This window comes from Ctenopharyngodon idella, chromosome 24 (genome assembly GCF_019924925.1).
Source record: "Ctenopharyngodon idella isolate HZGC_01 chromosome 24, HZGC01, whole genome shotgun sequence".
NCBI lineage: Eukaryota > Metazoa > Chordata > Actinopteri > Cypriniformes > Xenocyprididae > Ctenopharyngodon > Ctenopharyngodon idella.
The window spans coordinates 16,093,059-16,117,896 of record NC_067243.1 but is presented as its reverse complement, the minus strand read 5'-3'; the positions used below and the strand labels follow the sequence as shown (position 1 = coordinate 16,117,896).

At 35.4% G+C, this 24,838-nt stretch overlaps 3 protein-coding genes across 6 annotated transcripts; 1 reads left to right on the top strand and 2 right to left on the bottom strand.

The window, feature by feature from the left end:
- The first annotated feature begins 1,556 nt into the window (after nucleotides 1–1,556).
- On the top strand, nucleotides 1,557–12,427 carry cax2 (cation/H+ exchanger protein 2). Of its 4 annotated transcripts, none has more exons than XM_051884838.1 (20): nucleotides 1,557–1,723; nucleotides 2,340–2,492; nucleotides 2,582–2,682; nucleotides 2,771–2,879; nucleotides 4,739–4,855; nucleotides 4,935–4,996; nucleotides 5,211–5,372; nucleotides 6,163–6,348; nucleotides 6,489–6,588; nucleotides 6,932–7,073; nucleotides 7,166–7,349; nucleotides 8,782–8,881; nucleotides 9,412–9,533; nucleotides 9,620–9,657; nucleotides 9,765–9,877; nucleotides 10,073–10,212; nucleotides 10,292–10,386; nucleotides 10,533–10,611; nucleotides 10,699–10,807; nucleotides 11,834–12,427. In XM_051884838.1, exons 1-20 carry the CDS (start codon nucleotides 1,672–1,674, stop codon nucleotides 11,905–11,907), a joined length of 2,238 nt encoding a protein of 745 aa, XP_051740798.1. In that variant the 5' UTR covers nucleotides 1,557–1,671; the 3' UTR covers nucleotides 11,908–12,427. The 4 variants fall into 4 exon arrangements, with proteins under 4 accessions (XP_051740798.1, XP_051740797.1, XP_051740796.1 ...); XM_051884837.1 differs by having other exon boundaries at nucleotides 4,736–4,855; XM_051884836.1 differs by having other exon boundaries at nucleotides 1,558–1,723; nucleotides 10,070–10,212.
- A 2,068-nt stretch (nucleotides 12,428–14,495) lies between these two features.
- parietopsin lies at nucleotides 14,496–24,618 on the bottom strand. The gene is made up of 5 exons (XM_051884276.1): nucleotides 23,036–24,618; nucleotides 21,426–21,754; nucleotides 18,396–18,641; nucleotides 18,166–18,285; nucleotides 14,496–14,620 (listed from the first exon to the last, which is right to left on the bottom strand). Exons 1-4 carry the CDS (start codon nucleotides 23,352–23,354, stop codon nucleotides 18,172–18,174), a joined length of 1,008 nt encoding a protein of 335 aa, XP_051740236.1. The 5' UTR covers nucleotides 23,355–24,618; the 3' UTR covers nucleotides 14,496–14,620; nucleotides 18,166–18,171.
- LOC127507288 (tachykinin-like peptides receptor 86C) lies at nucleotides 15,908–17,089 on the bottom strand. Its single transcript, XM_051884274.1, has one exon. The coding sequence runs from the start codon at nucleotides 16,813–16,815 to the stop codon at nucleotides 16,042–16,044; it is 774 nt and encodes a 257-aa protein (XP_051740234.1). The 5' UTR covers nucleotides 16,816–17,089; the 3' UTR covers nucleotides 15,908–16,041.
- Nucleotides 24,619–24,838: the final 220 nt, after the last annotated feature.

The window sequence follows — 24,838 nt, the reverse complement described above, 5'->3', positions numbered from 1 at the left end:
CCGTAAGACATTCGTTCATCTTAGGAACACAAATTAAGATATTTTTGATCAAATCCGATGGCTCAGTGAGGCCTCCATTGCCAGCAAGATAATTACCACTTTCAGATGCCCAGAAAGCTTTGAAGCTTTACGAGTCTTTCGTTTCGAATCAGTGGAAACTGCCAAAGTTAGTGATTTCAGTAAACGAGGCTTCGTTATGTCATAAGTGTTTCAAAATTTCAGTGGTTCGCCACTGGAGGGCGTGACTTTGGCAGTTTGATACACGCTCCAAACCACTGATTTGAAACAAAAGATTTGTAAAGCTTCGAAGCTTCATGAAGCAGTGTTTTGAAATCGCCCATCACTAGATATTGTTGAATAAAGTTTTTTTTTTTTGTTTGTTTTCTCAAATAATTATAAGGTAAATGTACATTGAGTGCACATACAGTATGTCTAGTTTCATTTTGCGTATTGTTGATGCTGATGTCGTTCTGTCCTCTTTATTTAAGTTTGGATTCAGGAAGTGGAAGAGTCATGTAACAGAACGGCCCTTTGAGAAGAGGTCGGACATCGTGAAGGAGCTTTACTCTGAGCTGAATGTTATTAAACCTCACTCAGGTTTGACCAAGCTTTTTCTCATTTCCTTCTGTAGTACATGTATAGTATCAGTAAAAGGTTTGGACATGCCTACTCATTTGTATTATTTGTAGCAGTCGAAACTATTAAAATAACCTAAATGGAAGTATTATAATAAATCAATTATTAATTCATTATTAAAGATATGAATTGCCATTATTATTATTAAAGAATCAAAACTTTTCATACTTTTTATATTGGTACTGTATATTGCAATCAAACAAACCAATTTAAAGGATTAGTTCACTTCTGAATGAAAATTTCCTGATAATTTACTCACCCCCATGTCATCCAAGATGTTCATGTCTTTCTTTCTTCAGTCGAAAAGAAATTAAGGTTTTTGAGGAAAACATTCCAGGATTATTCTCCTTATAGTGGACTTCAGTGGGGTTTACTGGGTGCATGGTCCAAAATGCAGCTTCAAAGGGCTCTACGCGATCCCAGACGAGGATTAGGGTCTTATCTAGCGAAAGGATCGGTCATTTTCTTAAAAAAATTAAAAATGATATACTTTTTAACCACAAATGCTTGTCTTGCACTAGCTCTTTTTTTTTTTTTTAGTGCACAAAAAGTATTCTTGTCACTTCATAACATTAAGGTTGCACCACTGTAGTCACATGAACTGTTTTAAATATGTTTTTAGTAGCTTTCTGGGCATCTGAAAGTGTTAATTATCTTGCTGGCAATGGAGGCCTCACTGAGCCATTGGATTTTATCAAAAATATCTTAATTTGTGTTCTGAAGATGAATGAAGGTCTTACGGGTGTGGAACGACATGAGGGTGAGTAATTAATGACAGAAATTTCATTTTTGAGTGAACTAATCCTTTAAGTGCGCTTGAAGGTTTGTTTTGTCAGATGTGTTTGCTTATTTTTCTAGCGAGATCTGGCAACTTGGTCGCTCAGGTTTGTTTTGTCAGACGTATTCGCTTATTTTTCCAGCGAGATCTGGCAACACGGTAGCTCAGCGTAAGTGCGTTTGAATCACATGAGGCTGATTTACTCAAGAGCTGTCAGTCTAGACTGCGTATATTGACACAGAAGAGAATGTGCTGAAATGACAACGAATATAGAGACGAGAAGAAGGAAACTCGACACAAAAAAGCAAGGTAAACAATAACACAAAGTAAGGTCATTGTATGTAAACTTAAGTATTAAAAAGAATCCACCGACTTGGATTGTCAATAGTGCAATGCGTTATTTTTCTACAGCAGACAATACACATGTGATCCATTTAAATCAGTCTTTTGATATGCAACACTGGATTTAACGTGATGAATAATTCACGTGACGTGAATAATGAATGGCTGACCATTGCATTTTGCATCAATGGATCTATTAATTGTATTGTGATTTATCGTGGACATAAATGAATCAGGATTTCTTCTAATGCATTTGCAGTCAGCCAGGTTTCTGTTGTGAAATGGTTCTGAAACCACATCAGTCCACACTTCCTCATTTACTATACATTACTTCCTCTCGATGGATTTCATATCTTGTGCTAAATCTGAATTAAAACGTGTTGATATTTGAAATCCAAAATAATGTGTAAGGGCAAATATTCAAAATATTGTATATTTGATATACACTGGCCTAAAAAGTATTTGGACATTTAAGTCACACTTAAAAATGTAACAATATCATTGCACTACATAACAAAATATCAAAAAGTGGCATATTAATACTTAATAATAACCCATGCCATGATTTCATCTCATTCCTCAGATCCTCCAGAGGACCATGATGGAGCTCATCTGCCTGGCTCTTGCTGTGAAAGGGTTTGTGTAGCTCACATTCACTCAGAAGCCAGCGATGGTCCTGCTCAGTCCTGTTTACTGCAAATAGGCAACTCCTACTCACCTAAAAACCCACAGAGAAGTGAGAGCCCATATACACTTGGCATAAAAGCGAGGGTGTTTTTTCTGGACTTGTTTGAGACTTTAATGCTACTACCCCTTCTTTTTCAGCATGCAGCTTTGGTGATGAAATATGCGATGAGAACCCTTGCAAGACCACCATAAGTGCTGAAAATGAAGTAGAAGCCCAAAAACTCGCAAATAATTATAAGGTAAATGTACATTGAGTGCACATACAGTATGTCTAGTTTCATTTTGCGTATTGTTGATGCTGATGTCGTTCTGTCCTCTTCATGTAAGTTTGGATTCAGGAAGTGGAAGAGTCATGTAACAGAACGGCCCTTTGAGAAGAGGTCGGACATCGTGAAGGAGCTTTACTCTGAGCTGAACGTTATTAAACCTCACTCAGGTTAGACCGAGCTTTTTCTCATTTCCTTCTGTAGTACATGTATAGTATCAGTAAAAGGTTTGGACATGCCTACTCATTTGTATTATTTGTAGCAGTCGAAACTATTAAAATAACCTAAATGGAAGTATTATAATAAATCAATTATTAATTCATTATTAAAGATATGAATTACCATTATTATTATTAAAGAATCAAAACTTTTCATACTTTTTATACTGGTACTGTATATTGCAATCAAACAAACCAATTTAAAGGATTAGTTCACTTCTGAATGAAAATTTCCTGATAATTTACTCACCCCCATGTTATCGAAGATGTTCATGTCTTTCTTTCTTCAGTCGAAAAGAAATTAAGGTTTTTGAGGAAAACATTCCAGGATTATTCTCCATATAGTGGACTTCAGTGGGGTTTACTGGGTGCAAGGTCCAAAATGCAGCTTCAAAGGGCTCTACGCGATCCCAGACGAGGATTAAGGGTCTTATCTAGCGAAAGGATCAGTCATTTTCTTAAAAAAATTTAAAATGATATACTTTTTAACCACAAATGCTTGTCTTGCACTAGCTCTGCGATGTAGGCGAAAGTACCGATCCAGTGTCTACAAAGCGAACGTGCAAAGATTAAGCCAAACGCCCTTTACAAAACAAAGGTAAAACAATGATATTGGACGATTTTGAAGATGGAGGAGAAAATTAGATGGAGTTTTTCACCCTACCGCGGTACTTCCGCCTACGTCACACGTGACCTTTCAACGTAATGCATGCCGCATCGCAGAGCAAGACAAGCATTTGTGGTTAAAAAGTATACAATTTTTTTTTTTTTTTTTTTTTTTAAATGACCGATCGTTTCGCTAGACAAGACCCTTATTCCTCGTCTGGGATCGTGTAGAGCCCTTTGAAGCTGCAGTTTGGACCTTCAACCCGTTGAACCCCAGAGAAGTCCACTATATGGAGAAAAATCCTGGAATGTTTTCCTCAAAAACCTTAATTTCTTGTTGACTGAAGAAAGACATGAACATCTTGGATGACATGGGGGTGAGTAAATTATCAGGAAATTTTCATTCAGAAGTGAACTAATCCTTTAAATTAAAGGCACACTATGTAAATTTTCACCACTAGAGGTCGCTTATTCAAAACAAAGGCGTAGCTTGATGACGCCGAGATTGAGCACGGGGTAAAGCAGCACTGTTTTATCGTATTAGATACAATTTTTTTGTGTTGAAAGTTGTTATAGTGCTACTCTGCATTCGCTCGGCTGCTGCTATGAGACACTTGTTGCACACTGCAGTAAGCTAGATCGATATTAGTCATGGTAAAACATGGTACTCGCGGTAAATCAAGACTTACTGTGTTGAGCTATATAACATGATAAGTTTTCTGTCATGATGACATGAATGTATCCAAACAGTTGCTCTGATAAAACACATAATATATTAAAGCGTTTTTGGTGTTTCCATGGTTTCTACAAAATAAAACCGGAAACCGAGGGTAGCGCTGGTATGATGTCATTGATAGGTGACACACGGACACGTTCCGTGTCCTGGTTAAAATTGCTTATTTCTCTGGATTTAAACATTCTTGGAAACATTTGGGACAATGTAAGTACACAAGTCAACAAAATATATATAACATTGTTCTAGTGGTTTGTGGATATTTTAATAAAAAAATCTTACATATTGTGCCTTTAATGCATTTGTTTTATTTAATATTACATCTAGGTAATGCTGTAATGCATTATTATAATGAATTTTGGTTGTACAAAAATAGAGGAAATCCGATAAATAGAGAAATGTGGTAGTACATTAATTTGTTCTCTCTTTTACTGTAGTGATATCAGTCATTTTTATTCTTGGGTTTCAGCAGGTTCATTGTTCACTTGTGGCAATGTTCTCTACGTGTTTCTGTTTGGCTGGTGGATCGCTCTGGTTTATGTTTTCGTTGGTGTCCTAATGTTCCTCACAGTTTTTGGCATCCCCTACGGTAAGAATTGGTCTAAATAAGTATCAATACATTTTAGTGCCTCTCCCTGGATCACAAAGGTGCCACTTTCTTGTTTCAGGGAATCTCTGCTGGAGGTTGTCCTGCTATTTTCTGTGGCCATTTGGGAAGTCGATCGAAAAGGTTGCGTTTCTTTTTATATCCAAATGATATTTGTATGTTTGTGTACTCTTGTTCTTTTTATCAGTCATATGTCAGCTCTACACACACAGTCTCTTTGAACATGTTTTCATTCGCTTGCTCCATGAAAATCAGGCTAATGCTGCTTTAATCACAAGCCTTTTCATGGATTCTTTGTGGTTTGGAAGGATATTGAACCAAATGTCGATGTTTTCAGGCCAGTGTCTCTGTGCCAGTGTACAGTGTGAAGATCCTCCAGCGTGATTCCTCTCTAGAGGCAGAGGAGGACAGAAAGCCTTCCTCTCCTCTCCTGCTGCCCACACCTGTGGAGGAGACCATAGAAGAGCCCACAGGAAGTCCAAATGATGAGCACTACTGGGTGAGAAGTAGTGACAGTGAGACATGCTATCAAATTAATTTATCATTATTATTATAATGTAGCCTATATAACAATATATTAATTAAGAGACTATGTATTATTTGTATTTAGTGGTTAAAAATAGTTCTGTTTTAAATAAATGCTTTTCTTTTGAACTTTCTGTTCATCTAGGAATCCTGAAAAATAGTATCATGATTTCCACAAAAATATTAAGCAGCACAACTGTTTTCAACATTGATTATAAGAAGAAATGTTTCTTGAGCAGCAAATCATCATATTAGAATGATTTCTGAAGGATCATGTGACCTGAAGACTGGAGTAATGATGCTGAAAATTCAGCTTTGATCACAGGAATAAATTACATTTTAAAATATATTAAAATAGAAAACAGTTATTTTATATTTTTTCATAATATTACTGTTTTTACTGTATTTTTGATCAAATAATTGCAGCTTTGGTGAGCATGAGTCTTTTTACAAAAACATTAAAACATCTTACAGACTCCAAACTTTTGAACAGTAGTGTATAAAATTATTATTATATATTTTTTAACACTTAAGCTTAGTTGGAGTTCACTAAAGTAGTCTGGTGGTGTAAAATGTCTTTAAAATTATTATAGCCTATAATTCTAAACTTGAGTTATTGTTGGAGGACTGTATTACCTGTCCTTAACTGAGAATATTAACTCCTGGTACACCATTGCTAGCATTTTTGTCGCCTCCCCTTTAGATTTTGTACTGTTATCACAAAATTCCAGCTTTCCCACAATGTGGATCTCATTTGATTTCAGCGGCGCATCAGAACATATGCATGGCTGTTTGTGGGTTACCCTCTCCTCGTCATCACACATTTTGTACTGTGTCTGATCTCCTGGTTGCTGGTTTTCACCATTCCTGTGGCCAAAATGAGTGCCAAGACCTTACATACCATCCTGCTCATGCCTCCCGAACACATTCACATCAGCCGAGCCACAGAGGTGAGAGCACTGTACTATGATTATGAAATCCACTAAGGTTTTGCCATATGTGAATTAATACAAATTAAGACTGTGCATCACATTTGCAAATTTCCACAATTTAACTTATGATAATTTCAGATTTCTATTGTTATTTTTAGGCTCAGGAGCACGAAGGCCAAGTCATTTTATGCTGCTATCATGCAGTGAACCTCTACTACTATAAATACACAGTGGATGGGATCAATGTTTTTGCTGTCAGTATCCTCAATGTCAAATTATAAACAGAGGTTTAAACTTCTTATTCTTTAAAACTGATATTCAGAAACGTTTTCAGTTTACATGTAGTACTACTCAAATGTTCAAAAGTCTCTTCTGCTCAACAAGGCTGCATTTATTTAATCAAAAATACAGTAAAAACAGTAATATTGTGAAATATTAAATATTAAGTGGATCAAAACCTTTCATCAAAGTTGTCTTGAAACCTTCTTCTTAGGACTACTTAGTTCTTAGGGCAACTTTCATGAACTTTTTTGATCCACTTCAAATGTTGACTACTGTATTTACTTGCCATTGCCATTTTCCTTACATGGAGTTACTATAGATCTCTTACCATTAGTTATAGTGTCTCTAGTGATTGGTTACGTGGACAAAACAAACCAGTTTGCCAGCTCTGAAGTCAAGTTTGCCACAGCAATCAGCTCCATCATTCCACTCTCGTATTACATTGGCATGGGTATTGCAAGGTGAGCAGTTACATCAGCACAACACCAGGACGTCACCAATGCCGTTGAGATCAACGTTAATGCAGCACCTAATTGCGGATTTCTATTCTCAGTATTTCAGCTCAGAGTAACTTTGCTGTCGGGGCCGTGGTGAACGCAACATTTGGCTCCATCACAGAGTTGACGTTTTACATCACAGCATTGCTCAGAGGTCACCGCCAGGGAAACAAGTGCCTGCAGGAGATAGTGAAGGCGGCTCTTACTGGAACCCTGCTGGGCTGCATCCTCTTCATACCAGTATGTGTGATCTGTTACTATGGAAGCTTGTTTCCGTCATGGAATAAAAAAATAAAAGAGGTAATTGCGATCTCACAATTCTCTCTTTTTTCTCAGAATTGCGAGATATAAACTCAATTCTGACTTTTTTTCTCACAATTCCGAGTTTATATATCTTACAATTCTGACTTTTTTTTCTCACAATTCCGAGTTTATATCTCATAATTCTGATGTTTTTCACAATTTATGAGTTTATATCTCACAATTCTGACTATTTTTCTGTCAATTCCGAGTTTATATCTCACAATTCTGACTTTTTCTCTCGAGATTCCGAGTTTATATCTTACAATTCTGCTAGTTTATATCTCACAATTAAAAAAAAAAAGTCAGAATTGCAAGATATAAACTCACAATTGTGAGTTATAAAGTCTGAATGGCAAGATATAAACTCAGAATCTCGAGAGAAAAAGTCATTGTGAGAAAAAAAAGTTGGAACTGTGAGAAATAAACTCGAAATTGTAGAAAAAAGTCGGAATTGTGAGATATAAACTTGGAACTGTGATAAAAAATTCAGAATTGTGAGAAATAAACTCCAAATTGTGAGAAATAAGTCAGAATTGGGAGATAAACTCGGAATTGAGAGAAAAATAGTCTGAATTATGAGATATAAACTCGGAATTGTGAAAAAAGTCAGAATTGTGACCTGTAAACTCGGAATTGCGAGAAATAAAAAAGTCGGAATTGTGAGAAAAAGTCAGAATTGTGAGATATAAACTCGGAATTGAGAGAAAAATAGTCCGAATTATGAGATGTAAACTTGAAATTGCGAAAAAAGTCAGAATTGTGAGATATAAACTCGGAATTGTGAGGAAAAAGTCAGAATTGTGAGATATAAACTTGGAATTCTGAGAAAAAAGTCAGAATTGTGAGATATAAACTCGGGAATTGTGAGGAAAAAGTCTGAATTGTGAGAAAAAGTCAGAATTGTGAAATATAAACTTGGAATGGCGAGAAAAAAATCAGAATTGTAAGATATAAACTTAATTAAACAAAGATAATTGTGACTTTTTATCTCACAATTCTGACTTTTTTCTCAGAATATCGAGTTTATATGTTGCAATTCGGTCTTTATAACTCGCAATTGCGAGTTTATATCTTACAGTTCTGAGAAACAATTCAGAATATGATCTGATATGAACTGATATAAGATATGAATTCTGGCTTTTTTTCTTGCAACTGCAAATTTATATATTGCAATTATGACTTTATTTCTCAGAATTGTAAGATATAAACTCTGAATTGAGAGAAAAAAAGTAAGAATTGTGAGACAAAAAGTCGCAATTAGCCTTTTTATTTTTTATTCTGTGGCAGAAACAGGCTTCCATACTTTACCAGAGGATCTTAAATCTGCAAAATGTGCAATAGACGACTATTATATTTGTCTCTGTCTCAGGGGATCTGTATGATAATCGGAGGGCTCAGGCACAGGGAGCAGAGGTTTAACAGTCGCTCGGCGGGGGTCAGCTCCTCTCTGCTTTTCATATCAATAGGGGGTAAGACGTCATGTGCTGAGGTGGCAGAAATCTGCTTGTTATTGCACTTCTCTCCTGCTGTAGTAATTAAAGGCAATGTGAAATGGCACTTAAAACACATTTAACTTCCATAACATGTCATCATTTTTGAGTGAAAATCACAGGATGGGACTTGATTTTGAACACTGAGCTTTGACGTTGGTTGTCAGGCTGATAATGTAATAAAAGTATAATATAATATATATATATATATATATAATTTGATTTCACATTGTCTTTAAAATGCTTAGTACAAACAAAATGGTGAAAATAACCTCATAACCTAATTCATATTCACAAAATATGATTTGCAAATGCACTACCAAATTGACATTCACAAAATAAGATTCATAAATTCGGTTGTGCGTTTGTATTTTGTGAAAGTTTAAGTTTGTGAAATGCTGTTTGCAAATATATAAACTATTTTTGTGACTGTGAATTGGCTTGAATCATATCAATAAATCATATTTTGTAAAAAAAGAAAAAATGAGTTCCCTCTGTGGTCTCTGCAGGAGTGTTTGCCCCTACGCTCTTCTCCAAAGCCTATGGGAATATAGTGTGTGAGAACTGTACTAACTCTACAGGAACCAACAGCAGCGGATCCTTCATGTGCAAAAACTGCCACTACGACCTGGTGAGATTTCAAACGTGACCGGAAAGTGAAACATCTAGCCATTTTATGAACATTTTGAAAGTAATTTTTTCTTTCTGGTCCTCTAGAGTGAAAACAACTACAGCTTGTTTCACAGTCACATTGAGTAAGTTCACAGTGTGAACATTTTGTATACTTAGTACTTGTATACGGTATTAAATAATAATTATAATATATTGTTAATATATTTTAGTTGTGGCTTTATTTTCTCAGGCCTCTAGTGTACACCATTTCCATTCTACTGCCCGTATCCTATATCATTGGCCTCATCTTTACTCTTAAAACACATTCACACATCTACGACATTCACGTTGGTGATGGAAGGGGTGAGTTTGCTAAACCTTGTAATAAAATGACTAATATGAAGATTTGAACCGACATAATAGTCACCACAACTTCATAAGGGAATTATTAAAAGCACAAATGGTGTCTGTTAGGGTGTAGTGATTATAATAAGTTTAATTAAAGAGCATTGGAGATCTGCAAAATGATAAAAAACACATTGTGTGTGTTCACAGCAGGTCATCTTGGAGCGTCGGTGCACTGGTCCCGATGGAGAGCTTTGCTTATCCTCATCGTTGCCACGGTGCTGATGTCTGCATGTGCCGATCTGACCACTGAACACATTCAGCCCATACTCAGCCGCTCGTCTGTATCTCAGGTTGATACTGCAGTAAATCGGTCAGACAGTAAATGACAGCTCAATATTAATGTATTATGATCCCAACTTTTCATCTCAGTATTTCATAGGTGTGACTCTTTTGGCCATGATCCCTGAAATCCCAGAAATTGTCAATGGAGTCCAGTTTGCTCTTCAGAATCAAATCAGTTTGAGGTCAGTTTGTTCGGTAACACCATACAGTAAGTTAGGCATCATGAAATAACAATGAACAACAATTTTTGTATCATTCATTCAATCTCTGGTTGATTCCATCTAGTCTTATCTACTAAAAAAACATGCATTTTATTGTTTTCTCACAGTTTCGAGGTTGGAAGCTGCATCGCGGTGCAGGTGTGCATGATTCAGATCCCCATCCTGGTTTTATTCAACATCTTCTATGTGAGTGGTTTTGGATATGCTGTTTTCAAAATTGGCTCACTGACGGCTGTATGTTAATGCGTTTTCCTGATGATCTTTCTGTGACAGGATGTTGGTTTTGTACTCATCTTCAGCGACCTGCATCTGTGGGCCAGCATCTTTAGTGTCATCGTTGTGAATTATAGTTTTATGGATGGGAAGTGTGATTACTTTCAAGGTAAGAAGCTAAATATTCTCTAAATCAGGTGTTAGTAACCTTAGCAAGAATTAAGACATCCAGTATTGGCACTCAGTGTTGGGGAAAGTTACTTTTAAGAGTAATGCATTACAATATTGCATTACTCCCTAGAAAAGTAACTTATTGCATTACTTAGTTACTTTTTATGGAAAGTAATGCGTTACGTTAATTTTTTCTCGTCTGGGCTGTTTGTTTGTTTGTTTTTATAACAACAAAAAAGTTCTATTTTTGGCAAATGTAAAGGCCCTTTCACACCAAAAGTGAAATGAATAAGCCTCAGGCTGAAGGAAATGCAAATTCACGCCTATACAGTAGAGGGCGCACATTAAAGAAACCTTACAGCTGTGCTGCCATTCTGAAATACAGAAGGACACAGGAGAAGAATGAAAATTGTGTCATTATTTACTCCCCCTCAAGTTGTTCCAAACCTGTATAAATTTCTTTGTTCTGCTGAACACGAAGGAAGATATTTGGAAGAATGTTTATTAACCAAGCAGATCTCGCCCCCCCCATTGACTACCATAGTATTTTTTTTCCCCCTGCTATGGTAGTAAATGGGGGGTGAGATCTGCTTGGTTACAAATATTCTTCCACATATCTTCCTTTGTGTACAGCAGAACAAAGATATTCATACAGGTTTGGATCAAATCGAGGGTGAGTAAATGATGACAGAATTTTCATTTTTGGGTGAACTGTCGCTTTAAGACACATTTCTTATTGTTCTCAATGCAGCCTTGGTTAACAGAAGACTTAACGACCCCAAATTTTTTTAATGGTAGTATAGGTAATTTCTGTATAAATTTATAATTTTTATTTATTTTATCCCAAAAAAATCATCATTACAAAAGCCCTTTGTGATTATGTAAGCTACTTTTTTTGTTTTCATAACTTGTACCACAATCCTCCATTTCTCCTTCACTGCTCTTTCTTGGTTCCTCATATTGATTTGACTGAATTTTGTAAAGTGTTAAAACGCTCTCTCCTTGTGTGTGTTTGTATGAACAGGTACTGCTCTTGTGGTGGTGTATCTCATCCTGTTGGCGATGTATTTTTTTGCTCCGTCTCCTGCTGGTTGTTGAGAGACATTTCAGCACAATGCATTCATTATGTGATTTACAGTATGAAACACTGTTTACTGTTTCAGATTAATGTTAGACTTACTGTGTGATTTAAACTATTACTACTGATAACATTTTATCCTTTGGTACATCCTTTGGTACATTCTGTTCTATTCAATAAGAAGCGGATCTGATTTAGCACTTTACTATACACAATTACAAAAGACGACTTGTGATAATAGATGGATTTATTATTTTACTAAAAATGAGACGCACAATAAATTATTTTATATTGTTCAGAAATAATAGTTAAAACTATTTTATTATGAAGCATAGGTATTTTGCAAGAAAGAATTCAGTTTTAGTTAATGTGTGCAGCTGAGTGTTTGTACAGGCCCTAATGATGAACCATAAGGTACTTAAACATGTATTTGATATCGAAGTTACTTTTAAAAGTAATGCATTACAATATTGTGTTACTGCTTAAAAAAGTAACTAATTGTGTTCCTTAGTTACTTTTTATTAAAGTAATGCATTACGTTACTTTTGCGTTACTTTTTCTCATCTGGGCTGGGCTGTTTGTTTATAACAAAAAAAAAATCCATTTTTGGCAAATGTAAAGGCCCTTTCACTTCAAAAGTGAAATGAATAAGCCTCAGGCTGAAGGAAAATTCATACCTGTACAGTAGAGGGCGCAGCTCAAACAAACAAGCTTTTCAGCTGTGCTGCCATTCCGGAATACAGAAGAAGAGGATGCAGGAGAAGTATGCTCACATTTAGTCTAGAATAACCATCATGTTCACACAGCGCACACAACACCTCTGCACTTACTCCCGATTTCTCTTAACATGGGGACAGGAGAGTTGTCAGTCAATAAATAGGAAAACAAAGTAACTTGCATTACTTATTTGAAAAAGTAACTCAGATATTTTGTTTTAAATTTAAAAGTAATCCTTTACTAGTTACTTGAAAAAGGTAATCTGATTACATAATTCGCATTACTTGTAATGCGTTACCCCACCACTGGAAATCATACAGATGAAATCATAAATAGATTACATTAAAGGGTTAGTTCACCCAAAAATGAAATTTCTGTAATTAATTACTCACCCTCATGTTGTCCCAAACCCGTAAGACCTTCGTTTGTCCTCAGAACACAAATGAAGATATTTTTGATGAAATCCTAGGGTATCTGATCCACACATAAGCAGCAAAGCCGCTGCATCTTTTGAGGTCCAGAAGGGTATTAAAAGACATCGATTAAAACGGTCAAGCTTAATTTTATGAAGCGACGAGAATACTTTTTATGCGCAAAAACAAAACAAAATACCGACTTTTTCAACAATATCTAGTGATGGGCGATTTCAAAACACTGATTCATGAAGCTTCAAAGCTTTACAAATCTTTTGTTTCGAATCAGTGGTTCGGAGCATGTATCAAACTGCCAAAGTAACGTGAACCATTGAAAAAGACTTATGACGTAATGATGCTTCATTTACTGAAATCACGTGATTTTGGCGCTCCGAACCACTGATTCACAACAAACAAAAGATTAATGAAGCTTTGAAGCTTCATGAATCAGTGTTGTGAAATCGCCCATCACTAGATATTGTTGAAAAAGTCAGTATTTTGTTTTGTTTTTGCGTGCAAAAAGTATTCTCGTCGCTTCATAACATTAAGCTTGAACCACTGTAGTCACGTTGACCATTTTATTGATGTCTTTTAATACCGTTCTAAACTTTAAAAGATGCAATGACATTGCTGTGGATCAGATACCCTCGGATTTCATCAAAAAATCTCTTAATTTGTGTTCTGAGGACAAACGAAGGTCTTACAGGTTTGGGACAACATGAGGGTGAGTACCTAATGACAGAAATTTCATTTTTGGGTGAACTAACCCTTTAAGATATTTGCACAGTGACCAATTTGAGGTCAAAATTTGATTTGTTACACTGACCTGTTCTCACTGTCTATAATATGTCTGTTTAAACAGCTGTCTAAAAGGTATATTTGTGATATAACTATTTTATCAAGACTTGTCTTACATATTTTCTATATTTTTAATGCGTCATTAAAATATATGAAGTTTAGGATAAAACTCTGGAGCAAGTGTGTGGAACAATTTGTCGCATAATGTTGCCTTGAAGACATTGACAATTAAAAAACTCATTAAAATAAACAAAATCCGTGTTTGGATTTTTTTTTTTTTCTGGGGGAACAGTTGATGTATGAGATTATACATCATTATAAATGCCATATTTTATTTGTCAAGCTCAAAATTAGAAAAAAATAAAATAATAATCTACTGGAATATACTGGATTTTAAAGGTACCAAAACACAGCTGCCTAAAATATTGCTTAAATGCATTATGGTGTCTATTTCATTCAATTAACAGTCTTACTATATCTTAAGCCTTAAGAAAGCATCACCTAATTCAGTTTGTGGCCAAAAGCATAGGACAACACAAATAAACAGCGAACAAACAGAAATAGTCAGTCAACATCAGACAGAAGTGTTTGGCATAGTGGGTTCAAAGCTCTGATGATCCCACAAGTAAAAGTCAAAACAGTATAAACTCTATGAACGTGTAAAAAACGCTTTCCATTTTGTCTTCAGATTGTGAAATTCTGTGCGGAACTGAGGATTGACCGCTGCGTAGATGATGGGGTTAGTGAAGGATGTCATGCAGACTAAAGACACTGTTAAAATCTCCAGCTCCTGAAAAACCTCCACCTGAAACACATTCATAACATTAATAAAGACATTAGTAACTTATATACTGGATGATACTCATTAAACTTGGCAGTATGGTTAATGCACTACAAAAAAACAATACTAATACAAATAAATTTACATTTAATGTAAATATGTCTTATTTTACAGAGCAAATATCTGAAATCATTAAAACAAGATACATTTACTTTATATCTTCCATAATTAATTTTATTTTTCTAGTTATAAGCATAAATAAACTAAATCTAAAGGGTTTACGCTTATAACAAGAAAAAACTATTATTACTTTATTATTGTTGTTATTATTATTATTAATATCTCTCTGCACATTTACTTGTTGCCTTACTTTTTACATACTATTTATTTGTATTCAATGCACAAATCTAAGTAGCTGACCGGGATTTCATTTCACTGCAATTTGTATGTTGTATAATAGTGTGTGAATATTTTACTTTACCTCATGTTAAGGTAGACTTGTAACCTAATCCTTATAAACGAGGCATTTAACGCAGTTTTCTCCTGTAGGCTAAGTTAAATTTTGAGACAAATCAGTAGGTAATATTATCCCGAAACTCACTGTTAGATAGCCATCTCGGTAATAGAAGTGATTCAAGACCACTGTCGCAATCAGCGGGATCCAAAATATGAGGAAGGTGAAGATGATGTATCCGGAGCGCTTGGCCAGTTTGCTCTCCTTCTTGGTGTTTCCTCTTTCCCTCTGAGCGAGGGACGGCATCATACAGACGGCACCCACCACCTCCTCCTCCTCCTGTGGAGCAGCTGTGGTTTCTCCAGTTGATGCTGGAGAAGATTCTGCAGCCGTTTCTTGAGGAGCACTTTGCTCTTCAGCACCTTCTTCTCCAGTAGTTTCGGTAGTATCTTGTGGCGCACTTGACTCAACAGTTCCATCTTCATTAGTTGATGGAGAAGTTTCTGAAGTTGTATCTCGATGTTCTTCTTCACCACCTTCTCCACTAGTTGATCCTCCAGAAAATTCTCCATCAGTAACTTGGTGGGTGCTTGACTCTACAGCACCAACTTCATTAGTTGATGGAGAAGATTCTGAAGTTGCATCTCGATGGTCAGTTGGGTCTTCTTCGCGACCTTCTCCATTAGTTGATCCTCCAGAAACTCCTCCAACAGTAACAACACTAACTTCTTCATTAGCTGATAGAGAAGAATCTAATGGAGAAGTATCTTGGTGGTCGGTTGGCTCCACAATACCTTCTAGAACCTGTGGTGTTTCACTGATAAGTTCATCTTTAAAGGCGACTTTCATTTCTCTGGATTTTTCAGTCACAAACTCTGGTTTATTTATATCCAAGTAGTCAGTCACAGTTGTAATGGGAAGTTCCTCAGATGTTGGATGTAAATCCAGTGGGTTTTCTCCGGACTGCTCTTTTTCATTCGGTTTTAAAGTATCAGTATCCATTGTCTGTGGATTTACCTGTATCACTTTTAATGTTAGTCTTTGTTTCCTCCTGTTTTTGTTTTTTATCTTCTTTCTTCTTATCTGGTGGTAGAAACGAACCCTTATCGAATATTTTCCGCCCGTGCGCTCTTACTAAAAGGAAAATGCGGCCGTAGAATCCAATGATGGCCGTCAAACAAACGCACCAGACGGGAGTCAAAATATAAAGTCCAAACGTGTCGTAAGAGTCGAAAGTCTCCATCCGCAGACCTCTGCATCTTACGTACACTGGCGAGTCTTTCGCAAATATCACGCAAATTACCGATATGGAGATCGGAACCAGCCAGGTCAGGAGAATCCACACTGTTATCCGTTTTCTACGCTCGGTACTTTTAAACGGATGTGCGATGGCTTGATATCGCTCGGCGCTGATACACGCGAGCGTGAGCAACTGTACGCAACAGATGAGCGAAAACGACGCGATCTGCGCGCTGCAGAAAAGCAGTCCGAGGTCTCGCGCGCTCAAAACAATGCTGAGGAGCAATGGGCAATCAATGGCGCATCGCAAGATGTCAATAACGGCCAGATTCACCAGGAGAGCGTTGTTGGACGTCTGGAGCGACTTCTGGTGGTGTACGGCCCACGCCACGAACAAGTTTGCGAGAATTCCGACGTGTAAAGTGACCAGCAAAACTAGGCAATTGGCAGCTACAAATGCAACTTCTATAGTGTCTTGCCATGTGTTGTTCACTTGTCCCCAAACAACGGTGAAATTACTTCTCATCTCCAGTCAAATAACGACTAATTCCATGTCTTTTAACATTCTATATTGAGAAAGTTGTACGTTTTACTCCATCTCGTGCCTGCTGCATTTTGAGTCTGAGGTAATAAACCCCTTTATTTTAACCCTCATCATTACCATGGCTCTCCATTTGTTTGCCTTTTTCAATTAACACCCTGCAGGGTTGATGGTCACCAGGGATGCTTTTTTTGTTTTAGGCAATTTAGATGACATCTCCAGACCGGAACAATGCCAATTACAGCACAAGGGGTGATTTTAATTATCTTCCCCTTTATTTCCGCCACTAAGGTTTTATTTAGCTGTTTGTAGTAAAAATTGATTTCGTAAAGGTCTAAAGTTTCGAAGATATTTATATTTAAGAGAAGTGAGTTGTTGTTTTAAACAGAATAGTCCTAATAAGAACTGATATTTGATTAAGGCTGTTGTTTATGCTCTTGTTGTCGTAGAAATCACATCAGTAATCTTATTTTCAGGAGCTTAATTTGGGAAAGGTTTTAGGCCTACTCTTTTAATCTAGGATTAAGATGCCCACTTTTTAACCTTGGTTACTGCTCTGCATTTTAATCATTTTGGCATGTGTAGAAAATAGGCTATTTTGTTTTTTAACATGTGCTTTTCCTTTAATTTTAGGTGAATATCGGATGCATTGATATTAAAAATGTTATGCCTATAACTGATAAATAGTCAATAATAAACAGTAGCCTACGCTAATAAAAAAAATAGGTATTCATTTTGAAATTTTCAACAGATTACATTTTAAAAGTGTTTTTAAATTATTCGTGTTTTTAAAGATTAACCATAATTGAGCATTAAATGATGGCACATTGGAAATGATCATGAACAATTAAATATCCAATATTTTCCGACACTGATGGATTTTAAAAAGCTCTAAAACTGGCTAATGATATGATATATTTTGATAGATTTTTTAATGTTTTCTCATATTCTCATCAAGGCTGCATTTATTTGATCAATAATACAGTATGCCTATAACAGCAATATTGTGAAATATAACTCTTCTATTTGAATATTATTATAAAATGTAATTTATTCCTGATGCAAAGCTGAATTTTCAGCATCAATACTCCAGTCTTTAGTGTCACATGATCCTTCAGAAATCATTCTAATATGATGATTTGCTGCTCAAGAAACATTTCTTATTATTATCAATGTTGAAAACAGTTTGTGGAAACTATGATACTTGCATACTATTCATCCTCGCTAAATAAAAGTAGGCTATTAATTTCTTTAAAAAAAATATTTTTGACCACAAACTTTTATGATTATAACCCTTAGTAAACAGTAATAACACAATGATTCACACTGACAGACCTCAGATCAGACTGGAATATCCCTGCTTTGGCTCCTCTGCGTTGAGCACATCATTACACCAGCAGTGTCACGAGGGATGTATCGACCACAGGACAGGATTTCCAGAGAGGACTCTCGGAACTGGACAAACATTTTTCAGAGAATGACTGGGGCGTTTCATTGCACACTAGGCCTACCATAATAAATATCAATAGACTCTGTAAAAGAAGATGCAGGCACATTAAACAGACCCGTTTGTTAGTAAGGAAGTAGATGATGGGATTGTAGACCGGACTGGTTTTGGCGAAGTACATAGGCATGGTGGCGACCAGAGGTGGGATGTAGATCTCTGGATTCACTACCACAACCACAGAGATGGCGGTGTAAGGCAGCCAGCAGACGAAGAAGGCGATGATCATGGCCAGGACCATCCGTACCGCATGCTCGTTGTCCTCCAGGCAGTTTTTGCCTCCTTGAAGTTCAATGCTGTTGTTGATCTGAAATGACGTATTGTCATTTGCCAAGATATGAGTCGTTATTTTTTCTCAGCACTAAGAACTAGAGCTGCATGATTAACCGTAAAAAGATTGCAATATCGATCCAAACACCCACGCGATATTATTCCTAAATGACAACGGTTCAGCTGTCTATTAAAGGGTTAGTTCACACAAAAATGAAAATTCTGTCATTAATTACTCACCCTCATGTCGTTCCAAACCCGTGAAGGTGATGATACACGGGGCAACTTTTTGAGCAATGTTGCCGAGCGATATTTCATGGGCACTTTCTCACCGAGAATGGGCAACAAATTTCTATCTGGACACTTTAGATCGAAATTTGTTGCCCATTCTCAATGGGAAAGTGCCCAAACAAAATCGCTCTGCAAAATTACCTGGCAACATTGCTCAAAAAGTTGCCCTGTGTATCATCACCATAAGTCCTTCGTTCATCTTCGCAACACAAATTAAGATCTTTTTGATGAAATCCGAGAGGTATATGACTCGTCCATAGACAGCAATATAATCAACACTGTCAAGGTCCAGAAAGGTACATTGTTAAAACCGTCGATGTGACTACGGTGGTTCAACCTTAATTTTATGAAGCGACGAGAATACTTTTTGTGCGCAAAAACAAAACAAAAATAACGACTTTATTCAACAATATCTTCTCTTCTGTGTCATTCTCATATGTTGTTTACATCCAGCACTTCCAGGTTCTACGTTAGATCGCCGACTCATTATAGATTACCTCAGGGATGACGTGTTTTTGTAGGCAAAACCCGGAAGCGAGTTAGCATTTTAGGACTTCCAGTTCCATCGCACTAAAGTCTATGGGATTTTTGAATGGGTTTTTGCTAAATCGCCTGAAATAAGGTCTGTGGTTAACAAAGCCACTAAATATTTTCACGTTTGGATCTATGACATAAAACACACCAGTTATAACCTGCTTGTGATTTTTTTAAACCTTTATTGTGTCTTAAAAATGGCGGTTGCTAACAAATTGCTAAAAGGGACTACATCCTTTGGTGGGGACTTTAGACGTCATCATGACAATGATGACAGGACATTTGGACAGCATTTCTCATAAAAAATGGATAAGTATTCATACACAGCGCAGATCATAATCAGCGAGCATGTTTTTAAATAAAGTTGTTTTTTAAATAAAGTTTGAGGAAGCTTCGTGGTGGTGACATTGATCCGCGACCATGGTGTGCTGTAGTCCGTTTATAGCCTACTGTTAGCTTTTTATATCTGACGACTTTGTTTAGGCTTCAAAATGTACAAATGTTGTGTTAACTTGTAAAGATTATCTTGATGGACAAAACCTTGAAAAGTGTTGATTATATTGCTGTCTATGGACGAGTCATAAACCTCTCAAATTTCATCAAAAATATCTTGTGTTCTGAAGATGAACGAAGGTCTTACGGGTTTGGAACGACATGAGGGTGAGTAATTAATGACATAAATTTTCATTTTTGGGTGAACTAACCCTTTAAACCTTTGACAATTATCACAGCGAACATTCAAATTTGCGTCGGCGCTGCCGCTAAGCCAGAAAGAGCTTGTCATATAGGCCTATAGATATGAACCAGCTTCACAATCACAAACTGTCTTTTTAACCACACACAGTATCATCATTAATTCTGTGTTGCAAATTCAAAATCACAGAAGTACTGCGACAAAAGATTATAGTTCGGATATAAACTATGTCTACAGTAGCAATAAAAATAGAGTGAATCACCTTTTGAAAGTAGGTAGCTTGATGCTTCAAATAAAGATTGTATCAATTACATCATTTCACCAGTAGGTGGCAACAAGGGAATAATCCCTTGTCGCCACCTACTGGTGAAATGATGTAATGATGTAACTGTAGACAGTTTATATCCAAACTATAATCTTTGAATTAATTAATACACGACCGTTGAAAATGTACGTTCTATATATAGTACGAATGCGTGTAGTATGAATGAATTCGGACGTACTACATCCGCCATGTTATTACTGTCACATGACCTATCAGCGTCCTTCAACTCCATTCACAAATCCTCTCCCGTGGCCTCATGGGATAGTAAATTGTCCATCATATGCGCACTTCAGAATCTCACCGGAAGTAGCAGGTCATCCAGGTTCTTTTCGCCTACTGTTTTTCGATTACTATGAATTTGGACATACTACTCTGTTCGCATAGGCTACTGTTTTTCGTGTACTATATAGTAGAGAAGTATTTGATTTCAAAACACAGCTATTTAAAGAGATTGTCAAAAAAACTGATTCACCCAGTAATGAAACAAGTGAAGACTTTAGCTGCATCTGAAATCGCACAGGTACTTATTTTGAGTAAGTATTACTTCGCCACCGCTAAAAAAAGTACATACATTCTTTATACAGTAGTCAACATTGTGGATCAAAACCTTCTTTTTAGGACAACTTAGTGCTTAGGACAACTTTAATTAACTTTTTTGATCCACTTCAAATGTTGACTACTGTAGTAATGAATGTGTGTAGTATGAATGTATTCCAGACGTACTACATTCGCCATGTTGTCACTGTCATGTGACTGGCCTCATGGGATAGTAAAGTGTCCATCATACACACACTTAAGAATATTGGCAGTAGTAGGTCATCCGGATACTTTTTGCCTACTCTTTTAAGAGTACTGTGAATTCGGACATACTTCTTTTGTCACATACTGTTTTTTGCCTACTATATAGTATGCGATTTCGGATGCAGCCTCAATGAATGAGTCATTGACTAAGTAAGAACTAAGAAAGAGTCGCCTACCTTCCTCATGGACATAAGGACTTTGCTGTAGCAGTATACAATGACAGCAGTGGGTAATATGAAGCACATAAGCGTGTAGACGATGAGGTAACTGTAATTTGTCCAGGATCTCTCCTCCCAGCCTAATGAGCAGGACGTCTGGACACCCTCTGGCCCGTACGAGCTCCAGCCCAGCAGTGGAGCGACAGCCCAGAAGAGGCAATAGAGCCAGACGAACAGCAGGCCCTGACAGCTCCTGCGGACGTTCAGCTTGAAGCCTGCCATGGGTTTGCAGACGACATTGTAGCGCTCGTACGCCAGTAGTGTGAGAGTGCATAAAGAAACCAGGCCTAGAAAATAAGACATTAACGCAATTTTTTTTGCTTGGCATGTGCAGTTTTATTTAGCTTTCTCAAAACAAATCATGAGATTAATCACTATTTTAGGCTATTATTTTTTACAGATAGTGTTTGAATTATTTATTGGTTTTAGTACAAATAATATAAAATAGTAGCCAATTAATATAAATATAATATATAACAGTTGTCAAAATATTTGTCTTTTAAAAAATCCTTTAAATTTATAAATATTTAATATTTTTGTACACATTCTGGACACAGATGTTAATATTAACTTAATATAACATTTTAATATTATACACTTATTATATATTATATATTATACACTTAATATATAATATTATACACTTAATATATACTTAATATTTTTGTACACACTCTGGACGTATGTATATATATTTTTCTGACACATTTTAAACAAGTCTTTACTCATGAAAATATAATAGCCTTAATATAAATATAATAGCCTTAATATAATATAAAATTATTTAATTTTATCTTTAAAGTATGTAATATTAATAAATATTTCATGTTTTTAGTATTAAGCATGTAATATTATAAAAATGTCATATTTTTTAAAAAAAATGACATTTAAAAAAAATATTTAAAATACTAAACAATATTATTAAATAAATATTGTTCTCACACATTTCAAATGGGTCTTTACACATGAAAACATAATAGCCTTAAAACAAAAGCCAAAAATGTAACATATTAATAAATATGTAATATACAGTATGTATTAATAAATATGTTATATATATATGCATTTAATATCAATATTATTTACACACTTTACATGGATTTTTTACACATAAAGTAGCTTCAAATATGTAAAACTTTAGTTTTAAACAGTTAATGTTCATAAATATAAATATTTAACATTTTTAATTATTTTTTATTTTTAAAAACAAAAATTATTATTATTACTATTTTAAATTCTATTCATTTTTCTCAAACATTTTATTACATTTTCATGGGTAAAGACACACTAATATGAAAGCCAACTATTCATATTTAAAATTGATAATAATTATAATAATATAAATATGTAACATTTTTAGCATTAATAGTTTAATATTAAAAAATATATATTTACACATTTTGAATTGGCCTTTATAGATGAATGATATTATATATATATATATATATATATATATAGCCACTAAATGCCATTTTATATGAGGGTCCCTCAGAAGGGCATCAACATATTTGAGGACACATTATATAGCATAAAACAAAAAAAAAATTAACCTTTTAATCAGCACTCACCAAAGTAATTCACAGCAAATCCTTGAAAAACACAGAACACATCCCCTAAAAAGAAAGATCCTTCGTAATTTGTGATGGTGACGATGGCAGAGCCGCAGGTGGCAATCATAAGATCCGACACAGCCAGGCTGAAAATGATGATGTTCATCGCATTGAGAAAACGCACATTCTTCAGCATTACAGCAATCACCAACAAGTTATTAAACACAGAAAGTAGCGTGTTTATAAACATGAGGTATGAAAGTATGCTGTAGCCCACACGTGGAAAAATAGTAGGTTGTACAGTCATGGCCAAATCTGTTGTAGCGATGCTCTTCATGATTGAGAATGAGCTCTGGACACTGTGACAGCAATGCGTTTTGTTCAGAGCCAGTCAGACCATCATATTATCGGCTTTAAAGAATGGGATCAGATATTGGCTACAGCTAATACCTGATTTTTTTTTTTTTTAATACCAGTAGAAAGTAATCTGAAGCATCTGCTCACCGTATCCAATTGTTAAAGGCCATTTGTCAAATTACTCTTTGCCAGCTAATTAATAAAAGCAGCCTTAGAAAAAGAAAATTGGAGATGACTGCTGGGATTTTGTTTTAAGATAATTATATATATAGACATTATACTTTGCATTTTACTATTAATAAAGCAATAAAGAAAGACAAAACAATGATTAATTTGATTACATGTGTAATAAATATCCCAAATAAAATACACTTCAAATAAGATGAACACATTTGAACAATGTCAAATAAATGACAAAGGCAAAAAAGTGTCACAAAAGTCCTTCCTTCAGTATCAAAAAGAAATCTAAGCAGACCAAAAAACTAGTGTGCGTTCTCAATTTTAGCAAAAATCCATCCAATACTGGCGTCTTCAAAACACGATGCAAACATTCATCACAGTTCACAGTTCAGTATACTGAAATTGTTTAAAAAAGTCAAAAATATATATTTAACATATCAGCAAAAATGCCCTATAAGCGACCATGCGAAATAAAGTAGTACAATACGCTCCTTCACTGACTGTAAGAGTCACATGAACTCTCATTGTACAGCAACTATATATATATTTTTTTGCTATAAATGTTGATTTCTAAACAGTTACACAATGTCAACATTCGACAAAAACATACAGGAGGTAGCAAAAATCTGAAACCACACTGAAAATTTGAGATTTAAAATCTAATTTAAACCTGGAAAGTTTTAGGATTTTGGGAAATTTTAATAAAAATAATAATAAAAAATGTTAATACTGTATTGAAATAAAATATTATGGAAGCCTGTTTCCGCCACTGAATACAAAAATAAAAACAGCAATTGTGAGAAATATATATTTTCACACAATTGTGAGAAAAAAGGTCAGAATTGCAAGAAAAAAAAGTCTTGTGACTTTATATCACGCAATTGTGAGTTTATATCTCAGAATTCAGACTTTTTTTCTCACAATTGCGAGTTTATATCTCACAATTCTGACTTTTTTCTTACAATTCTGACTTTTTTTTCACAATTGCGAGTTATAAAGTCACAATTCTGAGATATAAACTCGCAATGGCGAGAAATATATATTGTAATAAACAAATGTGTTTATCTTTTATCTAATTGTGACTTTATAACTCGCAATTGTGAAAAAAAAGTCAGAATTGTGAGAAAAAAGTCAGAATTGTGAAAAAAAAAAGTCAGAATTGCAAGAAAAAAAGTCAGAATTGTGACTTTATATCACGCGTTTGCGAGTTTATAACTCAGAATTGTGACTTTATAACTTGCAATTGTGAGAAAAAAAAGTCAGAATTTTGAGAAAAAAAGTCAG

Excerpts from the sequence above, each read along its gene's own strand:
- cax2 (XM_051884835.1), top strand. The coding sequence starts at position 1,672 with ATGACAACGAATATAGAGACGAGAAGAAGGAAACTCGACACAAAAAAG. Across the intron at positions 1,724-2,339 it reads ACTCGACACAAAAAAGCAAG|ATCCTCCAGAGGACCATGAT; the intron begins GTAAACAATAAC and ends CTCATTCCTCAG. Across the intron at positions 2,880-4,735 it reads CGTTATTAAACCTCACTCAG|CAGGTTCATTGTTCACTTGT; the intron begins GTTAGACCGAGC and ends CTTGGGTTTCAG.
- LOC127507288 (XM_051884274.1), bottom strand. The coding sequence starts at position 16,815 with ATGAGAAGTAATTTCACCGTTGTTTGGGGACAAGTGAACAACACATGG.
- parietopsin (XM_051884276.1), bottom strand. The coding sequence starts at position 23,354 with ATGAAGAGCATCGCTACAACAGATTTGGCCATGACTGTACAACCTACT. Across the intron at positions 21,755-23,035 it reads ATTTGCTGTGAATTACTTTG|GCCTGGTTTCTTTATGCACT; the intron begins GTGAGTGCTGAT and ends CTTATTTTCTAG. Across the intron at positions 18,286-18,395 it reads ACTTCCTTACTAACAAACGG|TTCCGAGAGTCCTCTCTGGA; the intron begins GTCTGTTTAATG and ends ATGTTTGTCCAG.